This window comes from Meles meles, chromosome 2 (genome assembly GCF_922984935.1).
Source record: "Meles meles chromosome 2, mMelMel3.1 paternal haplotype, whole genome shotgun sequence".
NCBI classification, from domain to species: Eukaryota; Metazoa; Chordata; class Mammalia; order Carnivora; family Mustelidae; genus Meles; species Meles meles.
Window position 1 is genome coordinate 7,070,357 of NC_060067.1, and position 27,631 is coordinate 7,097,987.

The following is a 27,631-nucleotide window of genomic DNA, read 5'->3' on the forward strand; positions in this document are numbered from 1 at the left end:
TTTTTTTAAGATTTTATTTATTTATTTGACAGAGAGAGAGATCACAAGTAGGCAGAGAGGCAGACAGAGAGAGAGGGGGAAGCAGGCTCCCTGCGGAGCAGAGAGCCCGATGTGGGACTCGATCCCAGGACCCTGAGATCATGACCTGAGCCGAAGGCAGCGGCTTAACCCACTGAGCCACCCAGGCGCCCCTGTAGCGGTACTTTTAATAGCTAAAAAGGAAATCCAGCTTTCATCACATAAGAATATAATAAGAAGTCCGAGACCTGGCACCCTGATTTCAGACTTCCAGCCTCCAGAACTGTGAGCAATATATTTCTGCTATTTATTGGGGGGAAAAAAAAAAAGTGTGAGTAGGGAGAATACAAAAGTTCATCCACTAATCAGAGAACAGTTAATTAACGTACAGTACAGACTATGAGGTTGATCAAATGAATGGAGCAGATCCATTTTTACTGATATGAAAAGAAGTCCAAGATACATTCAGTGAAAAAAAAAAAAAAACAACTTTAGGCAGTATGTTTAGCATTAGTTCATTTTGGTTTAAAATGATACCATTAATAAACAATGTAAATATATATAGAAACAATAAAGACTGTAGCATATTGCCTTTTTGTAAACTGCTGAAAATGCTCATTTTTGAACATTATTTTTCATGTTTGAATTTTGAAAAAGAGGTATTACTTTTATAAACATAAAGGAACAAGAATGGAGTAAAATGAAATGGTTTATGTTTTATTGGGATTTCTAGGATATTTTCATGACTGACTAAACTCATCTTTTAATGCTACTATTTTCACTCTGATCAAAATACTATGAAATCAGCTCTTAATTGATAAAAATAAACTACCATAATAAAAAATACCAATTGGTTCTCTGTTGCTTATGAAGTCCAAATTTTTTCAACTACAATGCACAGTACATGTGTATCTGTTGTGACCAAAAGAAGATATGGTCTGGCCACAAGCTTGCACAGGAAGACAGTCATATAAATAAAGTCTAATAACGAGTTAAAGATATGTAAGTATGTGCTGAATAAAGTGGGGCACAAAAGAAAACATAGGCAACTCTACCTGAAAGTGAAACTGCTACTGACTGTTTACGTCCCCCCAAAATGCAAATTTAGAAATCCTAACCCCTAATGCGATGGTATTAGGAGATGGGGCTTTGGGAAGGTGATTAGGTCATGAGGGTGGAGCCCTCATGAATGGAATTAGTGCCCTTATAGAAGACCCCAGAAAGTTCCCTCTCCTCTTTTGCCAAGTGAGGACACAGGGAGAAGATGGCCATGTATGAACCAGAACGCAGGCCTTCAGCAGACACAATGCCTTGATGTTGGGACTTCCCAGAGTCCAGAACCATGAGAAATAAACATTTGTTGTTTAAGCCACCCAGACTGTACTATTTTTGTTATAGCAGCCCAAACAGATTGACAGATACTGCTTAAGAATAGTATATTAAAGGGACGCCCAGGTGGCTCAGTCAGGTAAGCATCTATCTTTTTTTTTTTTTTAAGATTTTATTTATTTATTTGACAGACAGAGATCACAGGTAGGCAGAGAGGCAGCCAGAGAGAGAGGAAGGGAAGCAGGCTCCCTGCTGAGCAGAGAGCCTGATGTGGGGCTCGATCCCAGGACCCTGGGATCATGACCTGAGCCGAAGGCAGAGGCTTTAACCCACTGAGCCACCCAGGCGCCCCGGTAAGCATCTATCTTCTGCTCAGGTCATGATCCCAGAGTCCTGGGATGGAGTCCCACCTTGGGCTCCTTGCTCAGTGGGGAGTCTGCTTCTCCCTCTGCCTGATCTGCCTGCTGTTCCCCTCATTTGTGCTCTTCCTCTCCTCTGACAAATAAGTAAAATCTTAACAACAAAAAAGAATGGTATATTAAGGATGCCATGCTTGAGTCAAGAACTAAAGGATAAGTAGTTCATCAGATAATATAGGGAAGGAATTTCAGGCACAGAAAATTACTGCTTTATAACTGCACTTATTTTAATGAAAAATAGCATTTTATATTCACAATAATAAAATTGGTTTGAGTTTTTAAATTTTATACATCTATGAACCAAAAAAATAATTTTCATATCACACACATACAAACATATATACTTGTTTTCTTAAAATAATACACCAAAGGAGGCATTCTAAAATATGAAAACTTCCCCTTTTACAATAATTTGCCATTTCTGGGAATAATGACTGATCTAAAATAACATGGGGAAAAATATATAAGATTAGAGTGCTAGCTAAAAATATTTCTTTTCTAATGAGTTCAAAGTACCTGTTTCAATAAGCTCTGATTAATGAGCAAATCATAATTTTTAGGTAGTTGCAAAATGTAACTTAAAAATATTAAAACTGGGGCACTTGAGTGGTTCAGTCGTTTAAGTATCTGCCTTTGGTTCAGGTCATGATCTCAGGGTCCTGGGATGGAGCCCTCCAGGGGGCTCTCTGCTCAGTGGGGATCCTGCTTCTACCTCTCCCTCTCCCTCCTTCTCATGCTGTCTTTCTTTAAATAAATAAATAAAATCTTTTAAAAATATTTTAAAATTCATCACTATTTTGAAGTGTACTATTTCTACTTACAGATGAAAAATCCATTCTTAAGTTTTGGTAAATATCTATCAAGACAATTTTTAAGAACATAAACATGCTTTTCATCTATTAAACCTGGATTTTAATGCCAAGTACAAATTCTTCCAAACTGGGAATTTTATTTTATTTTAAGATTTATTTATTTATTTATTTGGCAGAGAGAGAGAGAACACAAGCAGGGGAAGCGGGAGAGGGAGAAGCAGGCTTCCTGCTGAGCACGGAGCCCGATGTGGGCCTCAATCCCAGGACACTGGGATTATGACCTGAGCCGAAGGCTGCCGCTTAACAACTGAGACACCCAGGCACACCAAACTGGGGATTTTAATCAGAATTTTCTCTGTTGCAACTTTAAGATAAATTCAAAGCAGTCAATCATACTGCAAGCCAATGAGAATCAAAGTGAATATAGGAACAACTTATTTATCTAGAGCCACATTCGATTGAACTATCTCAGATACCTTCGGTCAGGCACAGAAATGGTCTTTTCATTGAGTTCTTTCTTTTTTCTTTTTTTTAAAGATTTTATTTATTTATTTATTTGACAGACAGAGATCACAAGTAGGCAAAGAGGCAGGCAGAGAGGGGAGGGAGGCAGGCTCCCCGCTGAGCAGGGAGCCCAATGCAGGGCTCGACCCAATCCCAAGATCCCAAGATCATGACCAAAGGCAGAGGCTTAACCCACTGAGCCACCCAGGTGCCCCTCATTTTAGTTATTTCTGATAGTAATCTAAAAGTAATTACAAGCTTCCCTGTCTTTTTTTTTTTTTTAAGATTTTATTTATTTGACAGAGAGAGAGATCACAATCAAGCAGAGATGTGGGCAGAGAGAGAAGGGGGGTGGAGAGCAGGCTCCCTGCTGAGCTGAAGGCAGAGGCTTAATCCACTGAGCCACCCAGAAGCCCCACTTCCCTGTCTTTTTAAACAAAGAACATAATTATAAGCTTTCTTAGCATTTAAACCTAAGTCCTCTTCAAAATCACAAATGGGGATCTCTTAGATGTCAAATGAAGTAATGAATATAAAAGGCTTTGCCTGGTACCCAGTACCTAATAATGATCAATAAATACTAACAAACTTTATTATTTCCAAGCTTCTTATGACTTTTCATATGTTTCTAACAGACGATTCAAATTTTGCAGATTTTCATTTGCTACTGAGTGAGAATTTGATAGTTAAGCTAGAACTAATGTAATTTTTCTTTAACAAACAACTCAGGCTTGAAATCAAGATTGAGGACATGGAGCCTGTGACTTCTACTTTTGCTACAGGAAAGCCTACGACTTCCTGTTAGTATTTCAGACGGCTGAAGTCTCTAGTAAGTGATCTCTATAATGAAGTGCTACATTACTACTCTTTACAGACAACTGAAACCAAATGAAAGGAAAACACATTATATATGTCCCAACCCTTAGAAAGATTTGCCATATTTTAGGCCAAACACTGTCTATATTTTTCAGTTGATAGTTATCAACCAAAAATTTTGTACCTCAAGAATGCTTAACTTACATTCAGAAATTACAGATCTTAAAGACTGTGTGCCATTTATTCCTTACTTGAAAAACCACCTTAATGCAGTATAATTGTCCCTCATTTTTCATTTTCTCCTTTTAGTTATTAGAACCCCCAGTGTTTAGCTGGGCACATGACTGTCTATCTAGACTACTTTTCTATTTTTTTTTTAAGATTTTGTTTATTTATTTAACAGACAGAGATCACAAGTAGGCAGAGAAGCAGGCAGAGACAGAGAGAGGGGGAAGTAGGCTCCCCGCTGAGCAGAGAGCCTGATGTGGGGCTCGATCCCAGGACCCTGGGATCATGACCTGAGCTGAAGGCAGAGGCTTTAACCCACTGAGCCACCCAGGCACCCCCTAGACTACTTTTCAAGTCTTCCTTGCATCTAGGCATACACAGTGACTATACTCTAGCCAACGAGTTGTTAGTACCTTCCAGGTCATGTCCTTGTGTTTAAAAGGAAGCTATGTGGGGCACCTGGGTGGCTCAATTGGTTAAGCATCTGCCTTCAGCTTAGATCCTGATCCCAGCATCCTGGGATCAAGTCCCGCATTGGGCTCCCTGCTTGCCCAGAGCAACCCCCCCACCCTGGCTCGTACTCGTGCTCTCTCGTTCTATCTCAAATAAATAGATAATCTTTATTTAAAGGAAGTTATTTTTTCTTCAATCCTCTCTCTTTTTCCCTCAACCTGGAACTTGAACTTGGTGGTAATGAGGCAACGTCAACAACGTGAACAAGGACAGCATCCCGGGGGGTGGCAGAACAAGACGAAAAGCAGCAGGTGGGTCCTGGGACCACAGGGAGGGGCAGAACTAGCCTATCCTAGGGATTGCCTTCTAATGAGGACTGTAGCTGGAGAAAGACGTAAATCTTATTTTGGTTAGACCCATTTTCAGGCCTCTGTTGTAACAGCTGAGGTAACCTTTAAGCTAATAAACTCATTTTACAGAAGAAACTAAGACTCAGAAACAGAGCAGTGCACCCCAAAATGCACTGCCAGCTTGGTGGCATAGTTCAGATTCTTTCTACCCAGGCAGTGGATGTCTCACTCGAAAGCCCACACTCTAACAACCTATATACTGCCTCCTATGCAGAAAAATGTGAATCTGACTTACTGCTGCAAATAACATGGACAGCAAGATTTTTTTTTTCTTTTTGTAAATAGGAGGAGCTTGAAATGCAGTTCTGATGAATAGGTTTTACTTACACCACAGCCCACTAAGGACCCGATAAGCCTTTGACTTAACTGCTCAGCCAGGGTAGTCCCTTGTTCTCAGGGAGTTGGAGTTTTACTTTGGGAAAGCTATAATCAGAAGCTACCCCCCAGAAAAAAAAGAAAAAGAAAAGAAAAATCAGGGGGCACCTGGGTGGCTCAATGGGTTAAAGCCTCTGCCTTCGGCCCAGGTCATAATCCCAGGGTCCTGGGATCAAGCCCCGCAACAGGCTCTCTGCTCAGCGGGGAGCCTGCTTCCTCCTCTCTCTCTCTGCCTGCCTCTCTGCCTACTTGTGATCTCTGTCAAATTAAAAAAAAAAAAAAAAAAATCAGGACTCTTGTAACTACTTCAGAAAAACTACAAACTACAAAAAAAAAAAAATACAGAAGTTAATATACTTTTACTTTTTAAAAAAGATTTTACTTTAAAGTAATCTCTACACCAAACATGAGGCTCAAACCCACGACCCTGAGATCAAGAGTCACAGCCTCGGGGCACCTGGGTGGCTCACTGGGTTAAAGCCTCTGTCTTCGGCTCAGGTCCTGATCCCAGAGTCCTGGGATCGAGTCCCGCATCGGGCTCTCTGCTCAGCGGGGAGCCTGCTTCCTCCTCTCTCTCTGCCTGCCTCTCTGCCTACTTGTGATCTGTCTGTCCAATAAATAAATAAAAAAAAATAAAACCTTTAAAAAAAAAAAAGTCACAGCGTCCACCAACGGGGTCAGCAAGGCACCCCAATACATACTCACTTTTTTAGAATTAACTAGGCTGCGATAATAATGACAAATTAGTGTGGAGAAATAAGGACAAACTGGAGATGAGAGAGAGAGAAAAGATGTCAGTTCATTATAACAGATAAGGAATAAGGTTAAGAAAAAAGTATTTGGGCGGTGGTAATGGACAAAGAGCTGAAGGGATAATGAATAAGGAAAAGAATAACTGAAAGAACGGAATTTAAGAAGCTGGGGCTGGGGTGCCTGGGTGGCTCAGTGGGTTAAGCCGCTGCCTTCGGCTCAGGTCATGATCTCAGGGTCCTGGGATCGAGCCCCACATCGGGCTCTCTGCTCCGCGGGGAGCCTGCTTCCTCCTCTCTCTCTCTGCCTGCCTCTCTGCCTACTTGTGATCTCTCTGTGTCAAATAAATAAATAAAATCTTTAAAAAAAAAAAAAAAGAAGAAGCTGGGGCTGTAAGGAATAAATGTCTGGGAGAGCCACTGCCTGGGACTCGACCACAGCTCTTCCTCAAATAAACATAAAGTCAAATATTGTTTTTTAAAAGTATAATTAGAAAATCAAAAAAAGCAATAGTGATTAAGCTAGCTGAAGTTTGATATCATGAAACAGCAATCACATTATCTCAGCATCTCAGCAAGGTGAAAGTCAAAGGAGCAATATATCTGAAGAATTCAGGACCATCATCCTAAGTGAATGATTTCATTCATTCATTCAACAAATATTAGAGTGCTGGGCGCCTGGGTGCCTCGGTCATTACGCATCTGCCTTTGGCTCAAGTCATGATCCCAGGGTCGTGGGATCAAGCCCTGCATTGGGCTCCCTGCTCAGAGGGAGGCTTGCTTCTCCATCTCGCACTCCCCCTGCTTGTGTTCCCACTCTCGATGTCTTTTTCTGTCAAATAAATAAATAAAATCTTTAAAAAATAAAACAAAACAAATATTATAGAGTGCTAACACCCTCACAGGAGCTATTATCAGTGCAAACAAAAGGAGTGGTGTGTGACAAGTTCAGTTCAGAAACTGGGACCAAGCATTTAGAAACTTCTACAACAACTGGATAATTATTTCTATTTAATAAAAAAACCCACGGTTTAATGTTTTTATGCACATGAGTGTGTGTATGTGTACTGTCATTCCACTTTCCCAGCCATTCATTTTTATTGTATTTTACAGAAGTATTGGTCTGTGATCAATTACATCAAACCAAACCAAAAACCAACAACTAAAGCAACTGGTCTTTCACCACAGACAGTCTGAGAAATATTAAAGTGCCTAACATTTTGAAAGACCCACAAAACTCTAGTCTGCAGGAATAGCAGTGAGCCATGATAGAAGGTACTTATTCTAATGAAAAGATAATTGCAAAGAGACTACGAAATAAATTTTAATAAGTAAGACAAAGAGATAAAGTGATGAGCATGACGAAGGAAATACCAGGGAAGTGAGGCAGTGACTAGGTGGAGATCCTACTTTACATAACCCAGCTGGTCGGAGGGCCCCAAGTTAAGCACTGATTTGGATCCAAGAGTGGTCGCAAGTGTGGGTAGTGGGCAACAAGGGCAAAGTGAATGGAAAAGTAGGAAGCAGAGCGAATGATTATGTCATACCTTCACAATGGAAAAGGCAGTATTTTAGAGTTGAAGGATAAATTTATGCAGTGTTCCAAATGGGATCCTGTGACAAGGGACTTTGTTACTAGCAATTCGCTATCTCAGAAACCAACCAAGGAAGCCACCTTACAGTTTAAAGAAAAATTCATAAATGTACTGGGTATTTGAAGTCACAAATTCTTGTCAGAGTCCTCAACACTCTCATCGACATGACGGCAGGGGTGCCTGGGTGGCTCAGTAGGTTAAGCGTCTGCCTTTGGCTCAGGTACTGATTCCAGGGGTTGGGCTCTCTGCTCAGGAGGGAGCCTGCTTCTCCCTCCCTCTCTGCCTGCTGCTCCCCCTGCCTGTGCTCTCTCTCTCTCTCCCTCTAATAAACAAAATCTTAAAAAAAAAAAAAAAAGAAAGAAATTTACAGATTTTTTTTTTGTTTTTTTTTTATTTTTTTTTAAAGAGTTTATTTATTTATTTGACAGAGAGAGAGATCACAAGTAGACAGAGAGGCAGGCAGAGAGAGAGGAGGAAGCAGGCTCCCCGCGGAGCAGAGAGCCTGATGCGGGGCTCGATCCCAGGACCCTGAGACCACGACCCGAGCCGAAGGCAGCGGCCCAATCCACTGAGCCACCCAGGCGCCCCAATTTACAGATGTTTTTAAAACTCTATGGGGAGAGGCGTATGGGTGGCTCAGTCAGTTAAGTAGCTGCCTTTGGCTCTGTTATGATCTCAGGGTCCTGGGATCCACCCCCATATGGGGGGGGGGTCCCTGCTCAGTGGGAATCTGCTTCTCCCTCTCCCTCTGTGCTCCCCCTGCTTGTGCTCTCTTGCTTACATGCTCTCTCAATCAAATAAATAAAATTTTTAAAATAAATAAATAAATAAATAAATTCAAATAAATAAAAAATTTTTAAAAATAAACTCTAGGGGGGGACCTGTTTACTAATTAGTGAACAGAAATATCCTAATGCCTACTATTAAAATGCTAAAGATTTATTGATTGATTGATTTGTGCAAGGGCGGGCACAGGAAAGCAGACTCCCAGGTGAGTGCAGAGCCTGATGCAGGGCTAGATCTCACGACCCTGATATCATGATATCAAAACCAAGAGTAAGAAGCTTAATCAACTGTGCCACCCAGGTACCCCTACTAAATTTTTTTAAAAAACATGTATAACCCCGTTTTATGTGTATTTCTTTTTTTATTATTATTATGTGTATTTCTTTAAAGACATGTCTTTCAATACATGTCCTTGATTCATTAACACTGAACTCAACAGCCAGCAGCACAATTACTCAGGCCTGAAGGAAGCTTATCTAGAACACACATTGTTTCTGTGAAAACACCACAGCCTTCTTGTTCTTAGGAACACTAGAGAACACTTCCACGTTAAACTTGGGGGCCATTTTTAACAGCAAAATCACAAACAAAAATTCAAAAAACATAACACACGACACTAAATAAGACTGTGAAAAGGACACTGGTGTAATATGAGAGTTTAAACAAGAAGGCAGAGTATATTTTTCTTTGACTTCAACTGGGGACATACACATCAGGTAACTCAAATTTGTCACTACCCTACACAACTCCACAAATGACCTGAAAGTGCCACATGTACTGATTTTGGAGTTACAAATAAATTTTAGCACAGAGGTTAATTTGTAAATATGGACTCCATGAATAACAAGGACTGACTGAACCTAAAATATAATCCGCAAGTTGGAAGAACAGATTAGGTGAACTCTAAAGCTACTTAATACTGAAAACTTAAAAGAAGTTAAAAATATTCAATTTTACCTAATAAGTAATAATGTATTTGTTTGGTATACTATTTGAAAAATCTATCCTGGCCTATGACACAGTTTGAAATAATTTTTAAGCCAACATTTCATAACTGAAAGTTTTCATATCAAAATCCAGATTTCGGGGGTGCCTGGGTGGCTCAGTCGTTAAGCATCTGCCTTCAGCACAGGTCATGATCCCAGGGTCCTGGGACTGAGGCCTGCATTGGGCTCCCAGCTCAGTGGGAAGGCTGCTTCTCCCTCTCCCACTACCCCTGCTTGTGTTCCCTGTCTTGCTGTGTCTCTGTCAAATAAATAAATAAAATCTAAAAAAAAATCCAGATTTCCACCATTTCTTGATGAAAATTAGCCTAATAGCTAATGAGAGCTAATACTGTATTTCACACAAGTTAAGAGGCCATCAATTATAAGGTTCATCGTTTTTGAAAAATAATCTCTATGTCCAACACAGGGCTCAAACTCACAAACACATTGAGAGTCATACGCTCTACTGACTAAGCCAGCCAGGTGCCCAACATCCACCAGTTTTTAAAGTCACACCAAGAAAAAAGAAACACTGCCAGTTATAATTACACGATGCAACCTGAACTCAGAGAGGTTTGCATGCTAATGTGCATCTCAGAATTGTTAAAATACGGCAATATACAGCACTCAGCATGTGCCAGTCTGTTCTAAAGATCTACATATTTTAAAATTCATCTAACTGGGGCGCCTGGGTGGCTCAGTGAGTTAAGCCTCTGTCTTCGGCTCAGGTCATGATATTAGGGTCCTGGGATCAATCCCCGCATCGGGTTCTCTGCTCAGCAGGGAGCCTGCTTCCTTCTCTCTCTGCCTGCCTCTCTGCCTACTTGTGATCTTTGTCTGCCAAATAAATAAATAAAATCTTTTTAAAAACTTAAAAAGCTAATTAATAAAATAACATGTATAATATAATGCAACCCATGGAGGTGATTATGTATCAGAACTCTTCGCTTTCAGTAATTGCCACATGACATTCACAATTTTACCAAGAAAAACCTGAAAAGGACAAATAATCTACTAACAATTGGTAAACTGAGCATAATCAGAATGACAGCCTAATAATCCGAATTTAATATTTGTTTTGCTAGATAGTCCTACTTATTTTTATTCAGATATACACAAAGGAGACCAAACAAAGAAGCACTGGGAATAGGAGTGACTAGGAAAGAAATAGGTGAGATGAGGCATGTGAAACTGAAAAACCACTGAAAAGTAAAAAGGGAAAAAAGGAAGGTGGCACAAAACTAGCATGCTGAAGGTGCGTTTTCAGCTTAAAGACACTGACACATGTCGTCTGCAGTATTTCCTCACCATTCCCAATAGAAACCCCTATTTTTTTCAAAGTATTCAGTAACTATTTAACTGACATGCAAAAATGGAGAACAGGATGCCAGTTCAAAAAATTGAATTCAACCATTCATTTATTCAATAATAAATTCATTTATTCAAGCATATAATACCAACATATTTGATCATATAACTGTCTTCATGAAGCTTAAAACATAGTTACAGCTTCCCTGGAGAGAACTTCCCCAACCATGACTATTTACTAGAGAACTAAAATAATTCATGTTAACCAATAATCAATTCATTTACATTGTTTAAATGGAACAAAAAAAATTAGTGTTTTAGAACACTAAAAGAACCAGAAATTTATTAAATTGAACTCTACAGCTCAGAAGATTTTACAAGAAAAGCAAAGGTCAGTTTTATCTTCAGATGACCTAAATTATCATGATCTAAAAAAAAATGTAGGAACATTATAAAGTCAAACACCCGTCTCTTTGCAAAATAAATCCAATGAATCTAACACATTCTATTTCCATTACAATTAACAATAAGTCAGCCAAGGTAATATGCTGCCTCATTTATTCTGCATGTTTTCTCTAAGAAATGAACAATGCTTTCCAAAAATACATTCTTTCCAAGCAAGGCATCATTATAAAACTTGTCTACCAACTAACCTAACACAAACACTAGCATCTCAAAGTCTTAACATCATAAAAGTTTTCAAATTAAAGGTAACTTTTTGTACAAAAATGTGCATAGCATTTCTGCCTGAGGTATAAAAATATAAGCAGGTCTTTTCTAGGATCTCCACACAGACAAAAAAACAAAAACAGTATAAACAACAGAAGGTAAACGTGTAAAAAGAGAAAAATGGTACCTCCTATCAGCAAATTTACATAAGAAATTCTTCTATTCTCCTCTAAAAGATAATCGGATTTAAGAGTGATTATAACTAATTATCAAACCATAAAGCACTGGACTTCATTTACCTTTTAGGTATTTAAATGGGCAATACTTCAAAAACTACGTAAAACAGATGCTAATGAAAGACTTCTTAAGGGATGCCTGGGTGGCTCAGTCGGTTAAGCTGCTGCCTTCAGCTCAGGTCATGATCCCCAAGTGCTGGGATCGAGTCCTACATCCGGCTCCTTGCTCAGCGGGGAGCCTGGTTCTCTCTCGCCTCTGCCTGCTTGCGTTCTCTTTCTTTCTCTCTCTCTCTGACAAATAAATAAAGGGGGCACCTGGGTGGCTCAGCGGGTTGGGCCTCTGCCTTCAGCTTGGGTCACGGTCTCAGGGTCCTGGGATCCAGCCCCTGCATGGGGTTCTCTGCTCAGCAGGGAGCCTGCTTCCTCCTGTCTCTCTGCCTGCCTCTCTGCCTACTTGTGATCTCTCTCTCTGTCAAATAAATAAATAAAATCTTTAAAAAAAAAAAAAGACTTCTTAAATGCAGCAGTCCTTTAAAAAACTATATTCTCTAGGACAAGTTTTCCCAAGATATGTTCTTCAGAACACAGATCTATAAGGTTTCCTGAGGTTTCCTGGTCAAATAAAATTGGCAGACACAACTTACTTTATACCTCCACCTTGAAAATATCTGTAAACTGCTTAATAAACCTTGTATAAATATTAAGTTTTTGTTTTGTTTTTGATCATCACCCAGCACATTTCTTCGGCAACAAATTTAAATACATCTGTTCACATTTTTGGGAACATACATTGGTACCAGTAGTGTGCATAATATTTAAATGATTCTAGTTTTGGGGTGCCTGGGTGGTTCAGTGGGTTAAAGCCTCTGCCTTCGGCTCAGGTCAGAATCCCAGGGTCCTGGGATCGAGCCCCGCATCGGGCTCTCTGCTCATCGGAGAGCCTGCTTCCTCTTCTCTCTCTCTCTCTCTCTCTCTGCCTGCCTCTCTGCCTACTTGTGATCTCTGTTGAATAAACAAATAAAATCTTTAAAAAAAGTCTAGTTTTTTAAAATTGCCCTTAATAATCTACAATATCCTTCAGAAAAGCCATATAGTTTTAAAAAGAACATGAGACATCCTTGGTTGGATACAGAAGTGATCCAGACACCAATCACTATTATGGTTTTCTCTGACACTGTCACTGCAAGGCATTCCAATTACGACACTGACCTGGTTACTAATGTACAATATGAAACTTGAACCCAGACAGGAGTTTCAGACTATACATTTATAGTAACGTTGTATAAACAGCTGGACCAAACCAAAACTATGTCTAAATTTAAGCACACATTCCTTAATAACAATTTTTATAATAAGAAAGTACAGCTGTCTCTGTATTATTAGCCTTTTTGCTTTTTAAGCCAGTTATAATCAAAGTCTGATTTAAAAAGAGATGACTTTGAGGCACCTGGCTGGCTCAGTCAGTACAGCATGTGATTCCTAATCTTGGGATCATGAGTTCAAGCCCTACGAAGTGCCTGGAGCTTACTTTAAAAAATAATAATAAAGGGGATCCTGGTGGCTCCATTAAGCAGTTGCCTTCGGCTCAGGTCATGATCCCAGACTCCTGGGATCAGCCCTGTGTCAGGCTTCCTACTCAGTGAGGAGCCTACTTCTCTCTCTCCCTCCGTCTGCCGCTCTGGCTACTTATGCTCTCTATCAAATAAATACACAAAATCTTTAAAAAATAACAATAATAATAATAATATAAAAAAATAAAAAGAGACGACTTATCAATACAGTAATTCCACATACTTTTTCAGGACTTAAGCAACTTTCACACCTTGGGATACAGCTTGAGAAAAGAAACCCTTGCTATGATTTACCATCAAGTGTTGTTAACACTTTCTTTTTTAAAGATTTTATTTATTTATTTGAGAGCTAATGAGACAACGAGAAAGGGGGTAAGCAGCAGAGGGAGAAGCAGACTCTCCACTGAGCAGGGAACCCAATGAGGGGCTTAATCCCGGGACTCCAGGATGATGACCTGAGCCGAAGACAGTCTTAACCGAGCCACCCAGGCACCCCAACACATGGGATTTTCAAGAAACTAGCTTTTAAAAAAAAGTTATTAGGGGCATCTGGGTGGCTCAGCCGGTTAAGTGGTTGCCTTCATCTCAAGTCATGATCTCAGGGTCATAGGACAGAGCCCCATGCCAGCTCTCTGCTCAGCGGGGAGTCTGCTTCTCCCTCCCCCTCTGCCTGCTTGTGCTCTCTCCGTCAAATTAAAAAAAAAAAAAAAAAGTTATTAGTTGAAAGGTAGATGGAAAATTAAATATGTATGAGCATTCAAAAAAATAAGTAGGAGTTTCAGTATAATTAGTGTTTATTTGCACCCAGCAAAGTGTGTCTAGACTAAAGAAGCCTCAATCACCAAAAATCAGTGCCTTTCTTTAAGGCAAAAAAGAGAAATCAAATTTAAAAGTATTTGACTCTAAGTGGCACCTGGCTGGCTCAGTTGGAAAAGCACGCGAACTCTTGATCTCAGGGTCACGAGGTCAAGCCCTACAATGAGTGTAGACATCACTTAAATAAAAATATTTTCAAAAGTATTTGACTCTAAAATATGCAGAGTTTAATGATGATGAAATTCTAGACTTAAAATACTTAAAATTTTATAGAATTATCCATTATCACGTAAGTATACCAATCCAAAATTAGTCTTTACTGACAGTATGAAAAGTTAGGTAATATAAAATCAGTAACAGGGGCACCTGGCTGGCTCAGTCAGTAAAGCATGTAACTACTGTCTTGGGGTGGTAAGCTTGAGCCCCATGATGGGTGTAGAAATTACTTAAAAATGAAATCTCTTTAAAAAAGATCAATAATGTGACTAACACAACCAGAAGATACTTAGGTTCACTAAGTGAAAACAGGAAAACAGGGCAATCCTCTCGGGTCCCCTCCCTCTTAGAGAGCTTTGTATTATCACCCAATATCCCTCAATAAAGTTTGCTTTGCTGCCCACCAAAAAAAAGAAAGAAAGAAAAGGAAAACACGAAAGCAATAAAAGCACAGTAAATTTGAAAAATCCCTTAAGTAAAAAGTTTGACAAAATGGACATCAATCATTTTAGAACTTTGATTCCTAGTCTTTAAAAAGTATTGGCCTAGCACCTAGTAATTTGTAAGCTGCTATGATTATAGATCTGGGTTTCATTCATATAACACTACCATTCATTTATTCTTTTATTGAAGATTTATTTATTTTAGAGACAGAGGGCCAGAGAGTGAGCAAGCACAAGTGGGGGGGAGGGGCAGAGGACGAAGGAGAGGGAGAGGATCTCAAACAGACTCCTCACTGAGCACGGAACCCAACACGGGGCTCCATCTCATGACCCTGAGACCATGACCTGAGCTGAAACCAAGAGTCGGACAATTAACTGATTGACCTACCCAGACACCCCTCCAATTCATTCAACAAATACTTATTGAATATCTACTACGGAAAAACAAAGACTGAAATACTTAAAACTCTTCCCTAAAGACATTTAAAAGTCTAGAAGAGATGGGGTGCCTGGGTGGCTCAGTGAGTTAAAGCTGAGCAGGGAGCCTGCTTCCCCCTCTCTCTCTGCCTACTTGTGAGCTCTGTCTGTCCAATAAATAAATAAAATCTTGGGAAAAAAAAAAGTCTAGAAGAGATGATACAAATAGTAGAAAGCATAAGAAATGTACCATCTAGTTAAAATGTGAAGATTGCTCAGAGGAGACAGAAATTATCTGCAGTTTGGTGGGGGAACAATAAGGGTGGATATAAAGGACACTGATGGGTACCCGGGTGGCTCAGTTGGTTAAACATCTGACTCTTGATTTGGGCTCAGGTCACAACCTCAGTGTCCTGAGATGGAGCCAATGTCAGGTTCTGTGCTGGTCATGGAGCCCGCTTAGCATTATCTGTCTCTCTCCCTCTGCCTCTGCCCACCCCCCACCCCCACCACCAGGCACAGACTTGTGCTCTCTCTCTTTAAAAAAAAAAAATCTAAAGGACAGGTAGACTTTAGGGGCGTCTGTCTGAATGGCTCAGACGCTAGAGCATGCAACTCCATCTCAGGGTTGTAAGCTAGAGCCCCATGTTCAGTGTATAGATCATGTAAAAAAATTTTTTTAAAGATTTTATTCATTTATTTGACAGACAGAGATCACAAGTAGGCAGAGAGGCAGGCAGAGAAAGAGGAAGGGAAGCAGGCTCCCTGCTGAGCAGAGAGCCCAATGCGGGGCTCAATCCCAGGACTCCGGGATCATGACCTGAGCCGAAGGCAGAGGCTTTAACCCACTGAGCCACCCAGACACCCCAGATCATGTAAAATTTTTAAAAATCTTTAACAATAGGGGCGCCTGGGTGGCTCAGTGGTTTAAGTCGCTGCCTTCAGCTCAGGTCATGATCTCAGGGTCCTGGGATCGAGTCCCACATCGGGCTCTCTGCTCAGCAGGGCGCCTGCTTCCTCCTCTCTCTCTCTGCCTGCCTCTCTGCCTACTTGTGATCTCTGTCTGTCAAATAAATAAATAAATAAAATCTTTAAAAAAAAAAAAATCTTTAACAATAAATAAATAAATAAATAAATAAAGGACAGGCAGACCTTAGATAAAGAGGCTTTCTGCTGAAGAAAAGCACAAAAGATGGAAAATCACAATGAAAATAATTTAATTTTACAGAAATGGAAAAAACTGCAAGATAGTAAACAACAATGTGTAGTTGGAGGTTCCCAATTCCGGCAAAATGAATATCCAGACCAGATCAAATCACCAATTAAAACATCTAAAATTGTACCACTCATTCTACTGCTGCTCTACAAATACTTTCAAATTAGTGACCCATGACCCTTTTACCCATTATATTTCCTAATGGAATGCGATGATGAAACAAATTTTATTCACACTGTACCTTGGAGCAAACTTATAATTCTCTTCATAAGACAAAATACTTTTCCAATTTTGAGTATACATGCTCAAAGTTAGGCAAGAACAAGAACCCTCATTTTCCTTTCGATTTATATAAACAACACACACAAGTGATACTCAAGCTTCATTTTGAAATCACAGTGCAAAAATTAAGTTGTTCCATTCACTATGGAAGATCAGTGTTCTAGTCTCAGTCCTGTAATACTGTGCAAGCTGCTTTAGTGATCTGTGCCTCAGTTTCCGAACTTGTAAAATGAGGTGGTTCAACCTGGATGATCAGCAAAGGACCTTCTAACTTAAAAATCCTATACTTGATGCTACACCATCTTTTCCACAAAAGTCATTGTGGTAAGGCCAACTATTTAAAAAAAAAAGGGTCTTCCTCCAAAAACATTTAATAAAAAACTACCCTTGGGGTGCCTGGGTGGCTCAGTGGGTTAAAGCCTCTGCCTTCCGCTCAGGTCATGATCCCAGGATCCTGGGATGAAGCCCCACATTGGGCACTCTGCTCAGCAGGGAGCCTGCTTCCTCCTCTCTCTCTCTGCCTGCCTCTCTGCCTACTTGTGATCTGTCAAATAAATAAATAAAATCTTAATATATATATATATATATATATATATCAGAAATAGTGGGGCGCCTGGGTGGCTCAGTCCTTAAGTGTCTGCTTTCGGCTCGGGTCACAATCCAAGGATCGGGCCCCAAGTAGGGCTCCCTGCTTGGTGGGAAGCCTGCTTCTCCCTCTCCCACTCCCCTGCTTGTGTTCCCTCTCTCACTGTGTCTCTCCCTGTCAAATAAGTAAATAAAATCTTTAAACATATATATATCAGAAATAAAACGAACAAAACATGAAGACGTACGCTGTGACTTTGGTAATCTGGAGAGTATGGTCTTATAATAGGGCAGTTTGAATGCCTTGTAACCATGTGGGAGCAGGCACAAGGCAAACATGGGGAGAGTGTGTGTGTGTGTGTGTGTGTGTGTGTGTGCACGCCCCCCCCCACATGCATGCACACGAAATCTCCTAATTTTCCAATGAAGGAAAACAGATTCACCAGCTTTCAACTTCTGCTTTAAACAGTTCTAATCCAGATCTGAGAGGTTAATTTTAATATTACATAAATTTCCAAAATTCCCAGATAAGTATTAAAATATGGGCATCAGCAAGAAAACTTCCTCGAAGAAGGCAAACCATGGCTGAATCCTGACCCTACTACTAACAGTGCAACCTTGGTCAAGTTACTTCGTCTCTTGAAACCTCACTTCTTCATTTGTAAAGTGAAGATACTATCACCCATCTTGCAAGGGGGTTAGATTAATGGAGAATACAGATTACAGAGCTCAGCACAGTACCTTCCTCAAGGCAAGAGCTTGACAAACGAAAGGTATTATTATCCTTCCAGATCCGGTGACACAGAACATAGGGCCTATGCTCATAGACATCCCAATTATGTCTATGAATACGACACGAAGTTTACCTTTAAAATGTCATACTTTGTCACTTTTCTGTAGATCTAAAATTATTCTCGGGGCGCCTGGATGGTTCAGTCGTGAAGCCTCTGCCAAGCTTGGCCTCAGGTCCTGATCCCAGGGTTGTGGGATCCAGACCAGCACTGGGCTCCCGGCTCAGGGCTGAGCCTACTTCTCCCTCTCCCACCCACCCTGCTTGTGTTCCCTCTCTCGCTGTCTCTCCCTCTCTATCAAATAAATAAATAAAATCTTAACAATTATTCTCAAATAGTTTATTTTTAAAGTGCCGCACACACTAATTTCTAATAGAAACTAACCAAACTTCAAAGTAAGTTTATCCTAAACCTAACGTTGAACCAACGATCAAACACAGTTTTCAGTGGCTAACAAGTTCTTCAAGTGACGCTGCAAATCATGTTTGCACCAAGGCTTCACACTTCTGAATGGGGGGAGCGGAAGGGAAAGCCACGGAGGTGTCCCAGAGCGGTGTGAGCGCGAAGTACCCCTACACGTTCAAGCGAGCACTTCCCAAAAGGCACAGAGTTGGAGGAGCCCGAAAAACGAGGTCTGAACTACTAACACCTGCCAGAACGACCTTCCTGCCGTTGAAGGGGCAGGAGCAGGTGGCTCTGTGCCCCTAAACTATCTTTTTATTTTCAGCCACATGCTCGAGTCAACAGCTGGGTTTTAAACCTCGCAGTCCCCCCCCCCCCCCCATGCCCCATTCCAGGCTGCGACGGAGGCAGCAGCACTTCAGGTTCCTCTCGAGACAGGCGAAGGAGGCAAGGGCCCGCAGCCCCGGGGGCATAGGGGACAGGTCGAGCCACCTGTGCGCAGGACCGAGCCCTTCCCGGGCGGCACCAGCTGAGGACCACCCCCCACGCCGGGCCTGCGGAGCTTTGGGGCGCGGCTCCTGTCAGCCCGGCCGAAACGCCGCGGTGGGGGCTGCCCGGGGGGCGTAAGGGAGTAACTCCAGGGTTTCAGCAGAGAAAGGGAGGCAAAGGGAGAGGCGGCATGTGGACCCCCAGCCCACGGCGGGGCGCGGGAAGTCCCCTCCAGGCCCCCGAATCCTCCGTCCCGTTCCTGCCCGAACCCTTCCCAAGTCCCGGACCCACCGCGCTCCTCTCACCGTCTCGGCTTCTGTGTGCTGGGGTCCGGCACTCTGACCCCCCATCACCCCGCGGAGGAAATTCATCTTGCCGCTCGGCCACCGGCTCTCCCGGCCCTTTCGGGAAAGAAAAGGTAACTTTCCCTGCGTGCGGCAGGGCCTGGCCCCCAAGCCCGCACTCTGCACTCCCCAGCCGCGGCCACCAACGCCTCCTACTCTGCGGCCGCTCCAGCCCCCTAAGCCCGGAAACAGCCGCCACCACTAGTCAAGATGCGCATGCGCGGGGACGTGGCATTACGTGGCGGCTCGAAGGGCGAAGGCAAAGGGGAAAAGTAGGCGAGCGGAGGCCGGTAGCCCGAACCCGCCCAAGCCCCGCCCACTGCGCTGGCCCCTCCTCCCTCGGCAGGGACACGCCTCCTACTCCCGCCCTCCGCGGGTGGCTACGGGGGCCCCAATCACCTACGTGGTCGAAGCCCGGCCCTGCCGGCTGGAGACGAGCCCGGTAGTGGACGTGTTTTGGCTTGCGGGGTGTTTAATTGTCGCCGGAGGGGACTTACTGCCAGCTGTCGAGTCTGGGGTCGTATTGTGTGGAGTCGAAAGTGAAATTTTACTTCGGCCGCCGTGACAGGTAAGGGGTCGCGGGCCCTGGGAGGGTTCCTTTGGGTTTGCGGTTTAGCAGTACGAGCCTTGGGGCCTTCGGATCCTTGTAAATTGCATTTCTTCACAGGGCTTTGTTTGGTGTAAAAAGAGTGGTTAGAGCCCCCGCATTCCACGGCCACCGGAGGGCGCGTTTCTCGGTTCTTGTTCACCAAACCTGTTACAAAAGGAGTTCCTAGATCCTAACCCCAGGTATGCCGCTGTTTTCAAGTGGTGTGAGGTGGTCGAACCCTGCATTTAGTTTGTGAGAGAAAATGCATTGATCTGCAGTGTCAGCTGGGCAGCGAGTAGCATCCTATTTCGTTATTAACTCTCAACCCCTGCATTTCCAGTGCTCTTTCTTTTTAAACGTGAAAAATGTCATTTTTCTCAAAATGGAATGCCCTGTCCCTTTGGAAATGCGATTGCCCAGGTAGGTACACATGCTTCTGGAGAAGTCCTGTCAATTTCTTGAGCCTGAAAAGCGCAGGGTCGAGTTAGCTTACTCATTCATGCACCTCTCCACTTGGATCCCCCGCAGGTCTCAAATTCAGCGTTTAAAAATTGAACTCATCATTTCCCCCAGGCTCCACTGAAGGAAAAAAAATAAAAGAAAGACATCAATATGCTTCTTTGTGCCTTGCCACTCAGCAGTACCACTAGCCAAAGAAATGCCTAAGCTAGGAGGACGCTGGGAGGAATCGTATGTTCTGGGTTTCACCCCCACATGTCCAGTATTCAAGTCCTTTCATTTCTATTTCTAGAATATTTCTCAGACAGGTCCTGTGTTCTTCATCCTCCCTGCCTCTGACATAGTTTATGTTCTCATTATTTTTCACCAAGATTATAGCAGTAGCTTCCTAACCAGTTTGTCTGCATTCAAGCCCTGGCTTCTGTCCAGTCCAGTCACCCTTCCGTGGGTCTAACAATGACAAAACATCTGTCCATGTTGATACTCTTCTTAAAATCCTCCGGTGGTTGTCCATCTGCTCCATAATAAAACCCAGTCTCTGTAGCTTGCTGTACAGGCCTGTTACGTTCTGGCTTCTATCTTTCCAGCTGATGCCTCCCCCACATACTCTGGAATTAGGCCTGGATATGCCCTTCCCCTCCCACTTCCTCATCCAAGAAACTCCTGCTGGTTCCTTAAGACTTCACTCTGGCATCATCTGAAAGCTTTCCCCGAAATCCGGATACATATGTCTGTGCTAGTACTTGGCCGTGGTTAATATGTGGAAAACACTCAGTAAATGCTTGGGAAGCCAAACTGTTAAGGGCAGGATTCTGTTACTCGTTTCTGTATCTCTGTGTGGTTGGCACTGTCATAAAAGATGAGACTGATGGATAAATGAAGAAGACATTGTGGACATGTGGATATGATGCTGAGGAGGAGGGTCCTTTTTGCATCTGTGGGGTGGAATGGTAGAGAACACATATCGTGGAGGTTATGGTGAAAGTTCCTTTCCTACTGCCAAGGTTTTAAGCTTGGGTGACTTGGAGAGTGGTTGGGATCACACTGCCCAAAATACTGTGCACTAAGCATTGTCTTCTGCTTTAAAACTGGACACTTGACATTTGCTTCAGACATTTTCCATGGGTGCATTCTGTTGCAGCCTAAAAAAAGTGACCAGTAAATGCTCAGCATCGCTATTACCAAGTAAAGTATGCAAAGAACCTCACTCAGTCCCTAAGCCCCAGCCTTTCAGGAGCCTCTCCTCCCCTTTTTCCTGTGCCTCACTCTACCCCATCATCTGGAGTGGGGCCCATGGATATCTGCTGCATGTATTCTTTCACAGTGAAAAAACAGTGCCTTGACATTTTAGCTAAGTTCTTTTACGGCACCAACCTTGTCAAAGTGCCCTGCTTTGTTTTAACCTGGTGAGTATTGTAGGTCAGTAGCAGCATACAGTGAGTTTTCCCTCCAGTTGACCTGTTTTCTTTCCTAACAGCATCCCCTGGGCCGGAAGGACCATGGGCAGGAGGGATGGACAGTTGGGTCCAGAGGAGGTAACGGTCGAGCCCCCCTTTCCCCCCAACCTCAGAATCTTGCCTCTGTCTTGGTGTCTGGCGAAGGGTGGAGCTGCTTACCACTCCCAGTCTCAAGAGGAAGTAGAGAGGGTACCCTGGCTAATTTGTCCCTCGTTTGGGGTCTGAAAGAGGACCACAGGCATCATGATTGCAGAACAGCCATGAAATGGACTCCTTATTTAAGAGAAAGGGAGTTACATATGAATGTACTTCCACCAGTTTTACAGAGAAAAGTCAGGGACCTTGTCTTGTTCCTGTGTGTGCCCTTTAATCACCCAGTATAATTTCTTTCATGTGGTAGGTGTTCAAGGACCGTTTCTTCAATAAAGCAAGAGAAAACATGAAAAAATTGTGACTACCTGACTTACGCTTCAGACTTTCATAAATCTAAATATTCAGGATAAGAGTGCCACAAATCGTTAAAATACACATAATCAAAAAAAAAATAAAAAAAAAATACACATAATCAGGGGCGCCTGGGTGGCTCAGTTGGTTAAACGGCTGCCTTCAGTTCAGGTCGTGATCCCAGAGTCCTGGGATCAAGCCCCGCACTGGGCTCCCTGCTCAATGGAGAGCCTTCTTCTCCCTTCCCCTTGCCTGCCACTGTGCCTACTTATGCGCTCGCTCTCTCTCTCTCTCTATGTGTCAAATAAATAAATAAAATCTTAAAAACATAAAATCAAACACACATAATTAAAAATTTTAACTTGGGTGAATAAAAGTGGTTTTTCTTTAAACCGAACGTGATAACAAAGCAACAACAAAATTAACTGGTGCAAAATTCATGATTTAAATTGCTTCCTTACAATCCCTTACTTCAGTGTCTCTTCGGTGGCCCCCTTTCCGCATCCTAACTTTCTCGCGCAAACTCAGCTAAGCAATGAAACATAATTGCACAAGATTGTTTTTTGGTTGGGGGGATGGTGGTGTGGTGGAGTATTGTCTATACCTGCTTAGAAAGATGAAATGATAATTTGTACTTGAAATACACCATACACAGGTGTTCAGAGACTAATTACTGCAGAAGCAGTGTCCAAAAACTTTGCTTTGTTTTGCTTCTTTTTTTAAGTCAACTCTGTACAATGTGGGGCTCGAACTCATGACCGAGAGATCGAGAGTCGCATATTCTACTGACTGAACCAGCCAGGGGCCCCCCCAAAGCATTGTTGATACAATTATGCATTGCTAGCCATTAACCAAACAACAGTGAGAAAAATAAATTACCAACGATGAGGCAGCTATCAAAATCCATAACCAATCAATAATAACAATATTAAACACATAGGCGCCTTATTTACCAGGCTCTGCCTATCCAAAGTGTTTTACGTAAAATACTTGACTTAATCCTCACAGCAACCTCATGGGGTAGGTAGTGATAATAGCCCCATTTTACAGATGGTGAAACAGGCAGAGAGTAATTTGCCTGATGTCATATAGTGAGGAAGTGGCAAAGGTAGGACATAAATCCAAAGTCTGGCTCCAAAGCCTGCGCTCTTGGCTACAATGCTACCCAGCCTCTTGCACACTAAAGACAATGATCAAGTCCCTTTGTAACTGGCCCCCCTCTTTTCCCCGACCTCTTCTCCTGCTACATTCCCTCCACTCCCGCCACACTAGCACGTTGTGTTTCTGAAACTTACTCTCCACTCTCCCCTTGTTCTTTTCCCATATTGGGGATGCTGTTCCACCCGGACAGAGGAATGAATGGCTCGCTCCTTCACCTGTTTAATTCTGCTCAAATGTTACCCAGGTCTCTCCTGACTGTTGTAAGTTATGGTTTCCTTATACTCCTCCCTCTGCTCTGCTTATTTTTCTCTGTAGCACTTGTCAGTCTGGGACAGTATTCTCCCATCGGTAGTATTTTCCTGTATTTCCTCAGATCTAAGACACCAGGAAGTGCCCCTCAGAGAAAGAAAAAAATGAAGCCCTGCCAGCTGCCAGATGCATCTACCGAAAGATACATCCCACTTTCAGGTTTCATAAAATGTGAAAAAAATATTCACTGTAGATACAGTATGTATTTTACATCCTTATCTGGTCTATTGTCTCAGTCCTCATTGCCAGGAAGATGTGAGTCCATACGGGCAGTGATTTTAGTCCTTTCATGAAATGCTTTATCTATGTATCTGACACGTACTGAGCACTTGGTAACTCTGGGTGAATGAATTCCCGAGGTGAGGAAATTCTTGCTTTCAGCCTATGTGCCTCGGAGCAGAAATTCTGCGGCGTTGCTCAGCATCGTGTGGCAGCCAGACTTCCTCAGCAGAGTCTGCGCCGGGGTCCCCAGAAGATGTTATTAACGTGCTCATGTTTTACTTGATGAATATTTTGTTGGCCTTTAGTCACTATCTTAATAGCTCATGTTGAGTCATATGTGAAGGTAAATGTTCTGTGGGAGAAAGAATTTATATATTTTTTTAATATTTTATTTATTTGACAGACAGAGATCACAAGCAGGCAGAGAGGCAGGCAGAGAGAGAGGAGGAAGCAGGCTCCCCGCGGAGCAGAGAGCCCGATGCGGGGCTCGATCCCAGGACCCTGGGATCATGACCTGAGCCGAAGGCAGAGGCTTTAACCCACTGAGCCACCCAGCACCCCAAGAAAGAATTTATATTTTTTAAGATTAGATCTCAGCCCACTGGGAGAACCATCTCGACTGCCCAGTGGCCAGCCTACCTTGCGTGGAGATTCACGCTAATAAATGGTTTTCTTCTCCTCCCTGTTCTCCTTCTCCTCTTCCTCTGCCTCCTTCTCCTTCCCTTCCTCCTCCTTTTTCTAAGACAGGGAATACATTCACATGGTTAAAATAAAAAGCACAATAGGGCATATAGTAAAAAGTTGCCCTAATGGGGCGCCTGGGTGGCTCAGTGGATTAAAGCCGCTGCCTTCGGCTCAGGTCATGATCTCAGGGTCCTGGGATCGAGCCCCGCATCGGGCTCTCTGCTCCGCTGGGAGCCTGCTTCCTCCTCTCTCTCTGCCTCCCTCTCTGCCTACTTGTGATCTCTCTCTCTGTCAAATGAATAAAAAATAAAATCTTTAAAAAAAAAAAAAAAAAGTTGCCCTACTGTATTCCCTGGCTATACAGGCAGTCAGTGAAAACAGTTCTTGTTTATCCTTCTAGATATTCAAATATCCCCCTGTCTTTCTCTTTTTAAAAATAACATAAATGAGGGGCGCCTGGGTGGCTCAAATAAATAAATAAATAAATAAAAATCTTTAAAAAAATAAAAATAACAAATTAATGTAGTACATTGTATATGCTGTTCTACACCTTTTTCCCATTTAATATATCTTGGAGATTGTTCCATGTGGGTATGTAGAGGATGTACATACCTTCATTCTTTTTTTTTTTTTTAAGATTTTATTTATTTATTTGACAGAGAGAGAGATCACAAGTAGGCAGAGAGGCAGGCAGAGAGAGAGGAGGAAGCAGTCTCCCTGAAGAGCAGAGAGCCCGATGCGGGGCTCGATCCCAGGATCCGGAGATCATGACCTGAGCCGAAGGCAGCGGCTTAATCCACTGAGCCACCCAGGCGCCCCCATACCTTCATTCTTATTGTGTCCCATGAAGTGCTTTTCAAAATATTTTTTAAATTTTTTAAAAAATTGTACTTAGGGGCGCCTGGGTGGCTCAGTGGGTTAAGCCTCTGCCTTCGGCTCAGGTCATGATCCCAGAGTCCTGGGATCGAGCCCCACATTGGGCTTTCTGCTCTGTAGGGAGCCTGCTTCCTCCTCTCTCTCTGCCTGCCTCTCTGCCTACTTGTGATCTCTGTCTCTGTCAAATAAATAAATAAAATCTTTAAAAAAAATTGTACTTATTTATGAGACAGAGAGAGAGAGTGAGCAGGGGGAGGGGCAGAGGGAGAAGCAGACTCCCTGCCGAGCAGGGAGACTGATGGGGGGTGGGGGGGCTCAGTCCCAGGACTCTGGGGTCTTAACCTGAAGGCAGATGCTTAACGGACTGAACCACCCAGGCGCCCCTCAAAATATTTTTTCAAAGTCCTAAGAATTCCTTGGAAGAGGAGGATGCGAGAAAGAAGGTTCTGAGCCCCCATCCTGTTCCACTCTATCGATCTCTTTTGTTTACATTGCCTATTTCATTTGAACCAGAAGATTGAGAGGCTCAAATTTGGGGCAGCCACGTCCCTTAGGAGAGGAGAAATGTGGCCAAGGCATGGCGTCACAATAGTCAAGCAGCCTCACGTGCTCTGGAGTCGAGGGTTCAAATTTCTGCTCTACCTGTTTAGAAAGGAAGTAAGTGGTTGTTGGGATTTTATTAGAGAATATCTTTAACGCGCTTAATACTTAATACCTGAGGGGCCCCTGGGTATTGGAGCAGCCAGCTCTTGGTTTCAGCTCAGGTAGCAATCTCGGGGTCACGAGTTCGAGCCCTGAGTTGAGATCTGCTAAAGTTCGTCTCTCCCTCTCCCTCTGCTCACCCCACCCTGCCCCTCCACTCACTCACCTGTGTGTGCTCTTTCTCTCCAAAATACGTAAATCTTTTTTTTTTTAAGATTTTATTTATTTTTTGACGGAGAGAGACACAGCGAGAAACAGAATAAAAGCAGGTAGAGTGAGAGAGGGAGAAGCAGACTTCCTGCTGAGCGGGGGGCCTGATGCAGCGCTCGATCCCAGGACCCTGGGATCATGACCTGAGCTGAAGGCAGACCCTTAACTGCTGAGCCACCCGGGCGCCCCTAAAACACATAAATCTTTCAGAAAAAAATACTTTAATACCTGAAACATAGTAAGAAGTTAGTGAAGATTGGAGTGGAGAGCCAGATCCCAGGTGGTCTTTGGTGTACGCTATCATTTTCTTAAACACTGAGCATATAAGGATATTACTCTATAATTGTGCTTAACTGAAACTATATTGACTGATGTTACTGGAAAGACTGTTCGTTTAGATATGGTTTAATCTGGGGCATCAAGACAATGTCCTCAGGATCTGGGCTTTCTCTATTTCTGGGCTCTGCTCTTTTATCAGTTTTTTTCTCTGGCTCCACACAGGGGCAAGACGGCTGTCAGTCCTGTAATCTCCCAGGTCCAAGTTTATCGGGGAAGACTCCTAAGCTTTCTTATGACTCGTGGCATCTGGCTGAGTCATGTGCCCATGTGTTGGGTCAAGTCGTGTAGCCCCGTGTGTGAGATACACTGATTGACCCTGATTCGTGTGCCCACCTCCAAAGCCAGCAGTGAGTCCTCAGTTCATCTCAGAGCAGAAGGCATACGCGCAGAAACAGGGACTTTCTTCAAAGGAAACCTGGAATATCGTGCTGGGGAAATTTTATCAGGGTAGGAAAAACAATAGATGCTCACTATGCCCTGATGGACTTGACTGCTGGCCAGTTTTTTTGGAAAAATATTTTTGCAGCAGTGCCTCTAGCCTATTGCTAGCCTCAGTTCTGTTGCTCTGCAAAAGGTTCCAAGATCATGTTGCATTATGTAATAAAAGCAATTTCACTTTGCATTGAGTTTCTGTCGACAAGCAAAGCTATATCTTTATCCTTAAAAAAAAGACCAACAAAATAAAACTGCAGTCCAGGTGTGTTTCCATTTTTGAGAAAATACATAAACCGAATTGCTTACTTAGGAGACATCTACGTTGGGAAATCCCATTTTCAGTTCCAAAAGGACTTTTTATAAAACTATTAGGGGACGGATTTATCGGATCCAAGCCCCGGTGCTCTTGCCCACCCTGGAGAAGTTGCAGTCACTTCCCTACCACACCCACCAACCCCCACCCACAACCTTCTGGCTAG

General features: G+C 42.8%; 2 protein-coding genes across 4 annotated transcripts in view; one reads left to right on the forward strand and one right to left on the reverse strand.

Moving 5' to 3' along the window:
• The window catches only part of USO1 (USO1 vesicle transport factor), a 91,329-nt gene extending 71,851 nt beyond the window's left edge, over positions 1 to 19,478 (reverse strand). Inside the window, exon 1 of one of the 2 annotated variants that reach the window (XM_045998214.1) lies at positions 19,227 to 19,478. In XM_045998214.1, the coding sequence (XP_045854170.1) occupies positions 19,227 to 19,292 (66 nt within the window). In that variant the 5' untranslated portion in view covers positions 19,293 to 19,478. The remainder of the gene's footprint in view (positions 1 to 19,226) is intronic. The other variant, XM_045998213.1, reaches the window with a different exon arrangement.
• Positions 19,479 to 19,668: 190 nt separating this feature from the next.
• The window catches only part of G3BP2 (G3BP stress granule assembly factor 2), an 84,609-nt gene continuing 76,646 nt past the window's right edge, over positions 19,669 to 27,631 (forward strand). Inside the window, exons 1-2 of one of the 2 annotated variants that reach the window (XM_045998216.1) lie at positions 19,669 to 19,833; positions 19,933 to 20,054. The gene's annotated coding sequence lies outside the window, so the exon portion shown is untranslated. The remainder of the gene's footprint in view (positions 19,834 to 19,932; positions 20,055 to 27,631) is intronic. The other variant, XM_045998218.1, reaches the window with a different exon arrangement.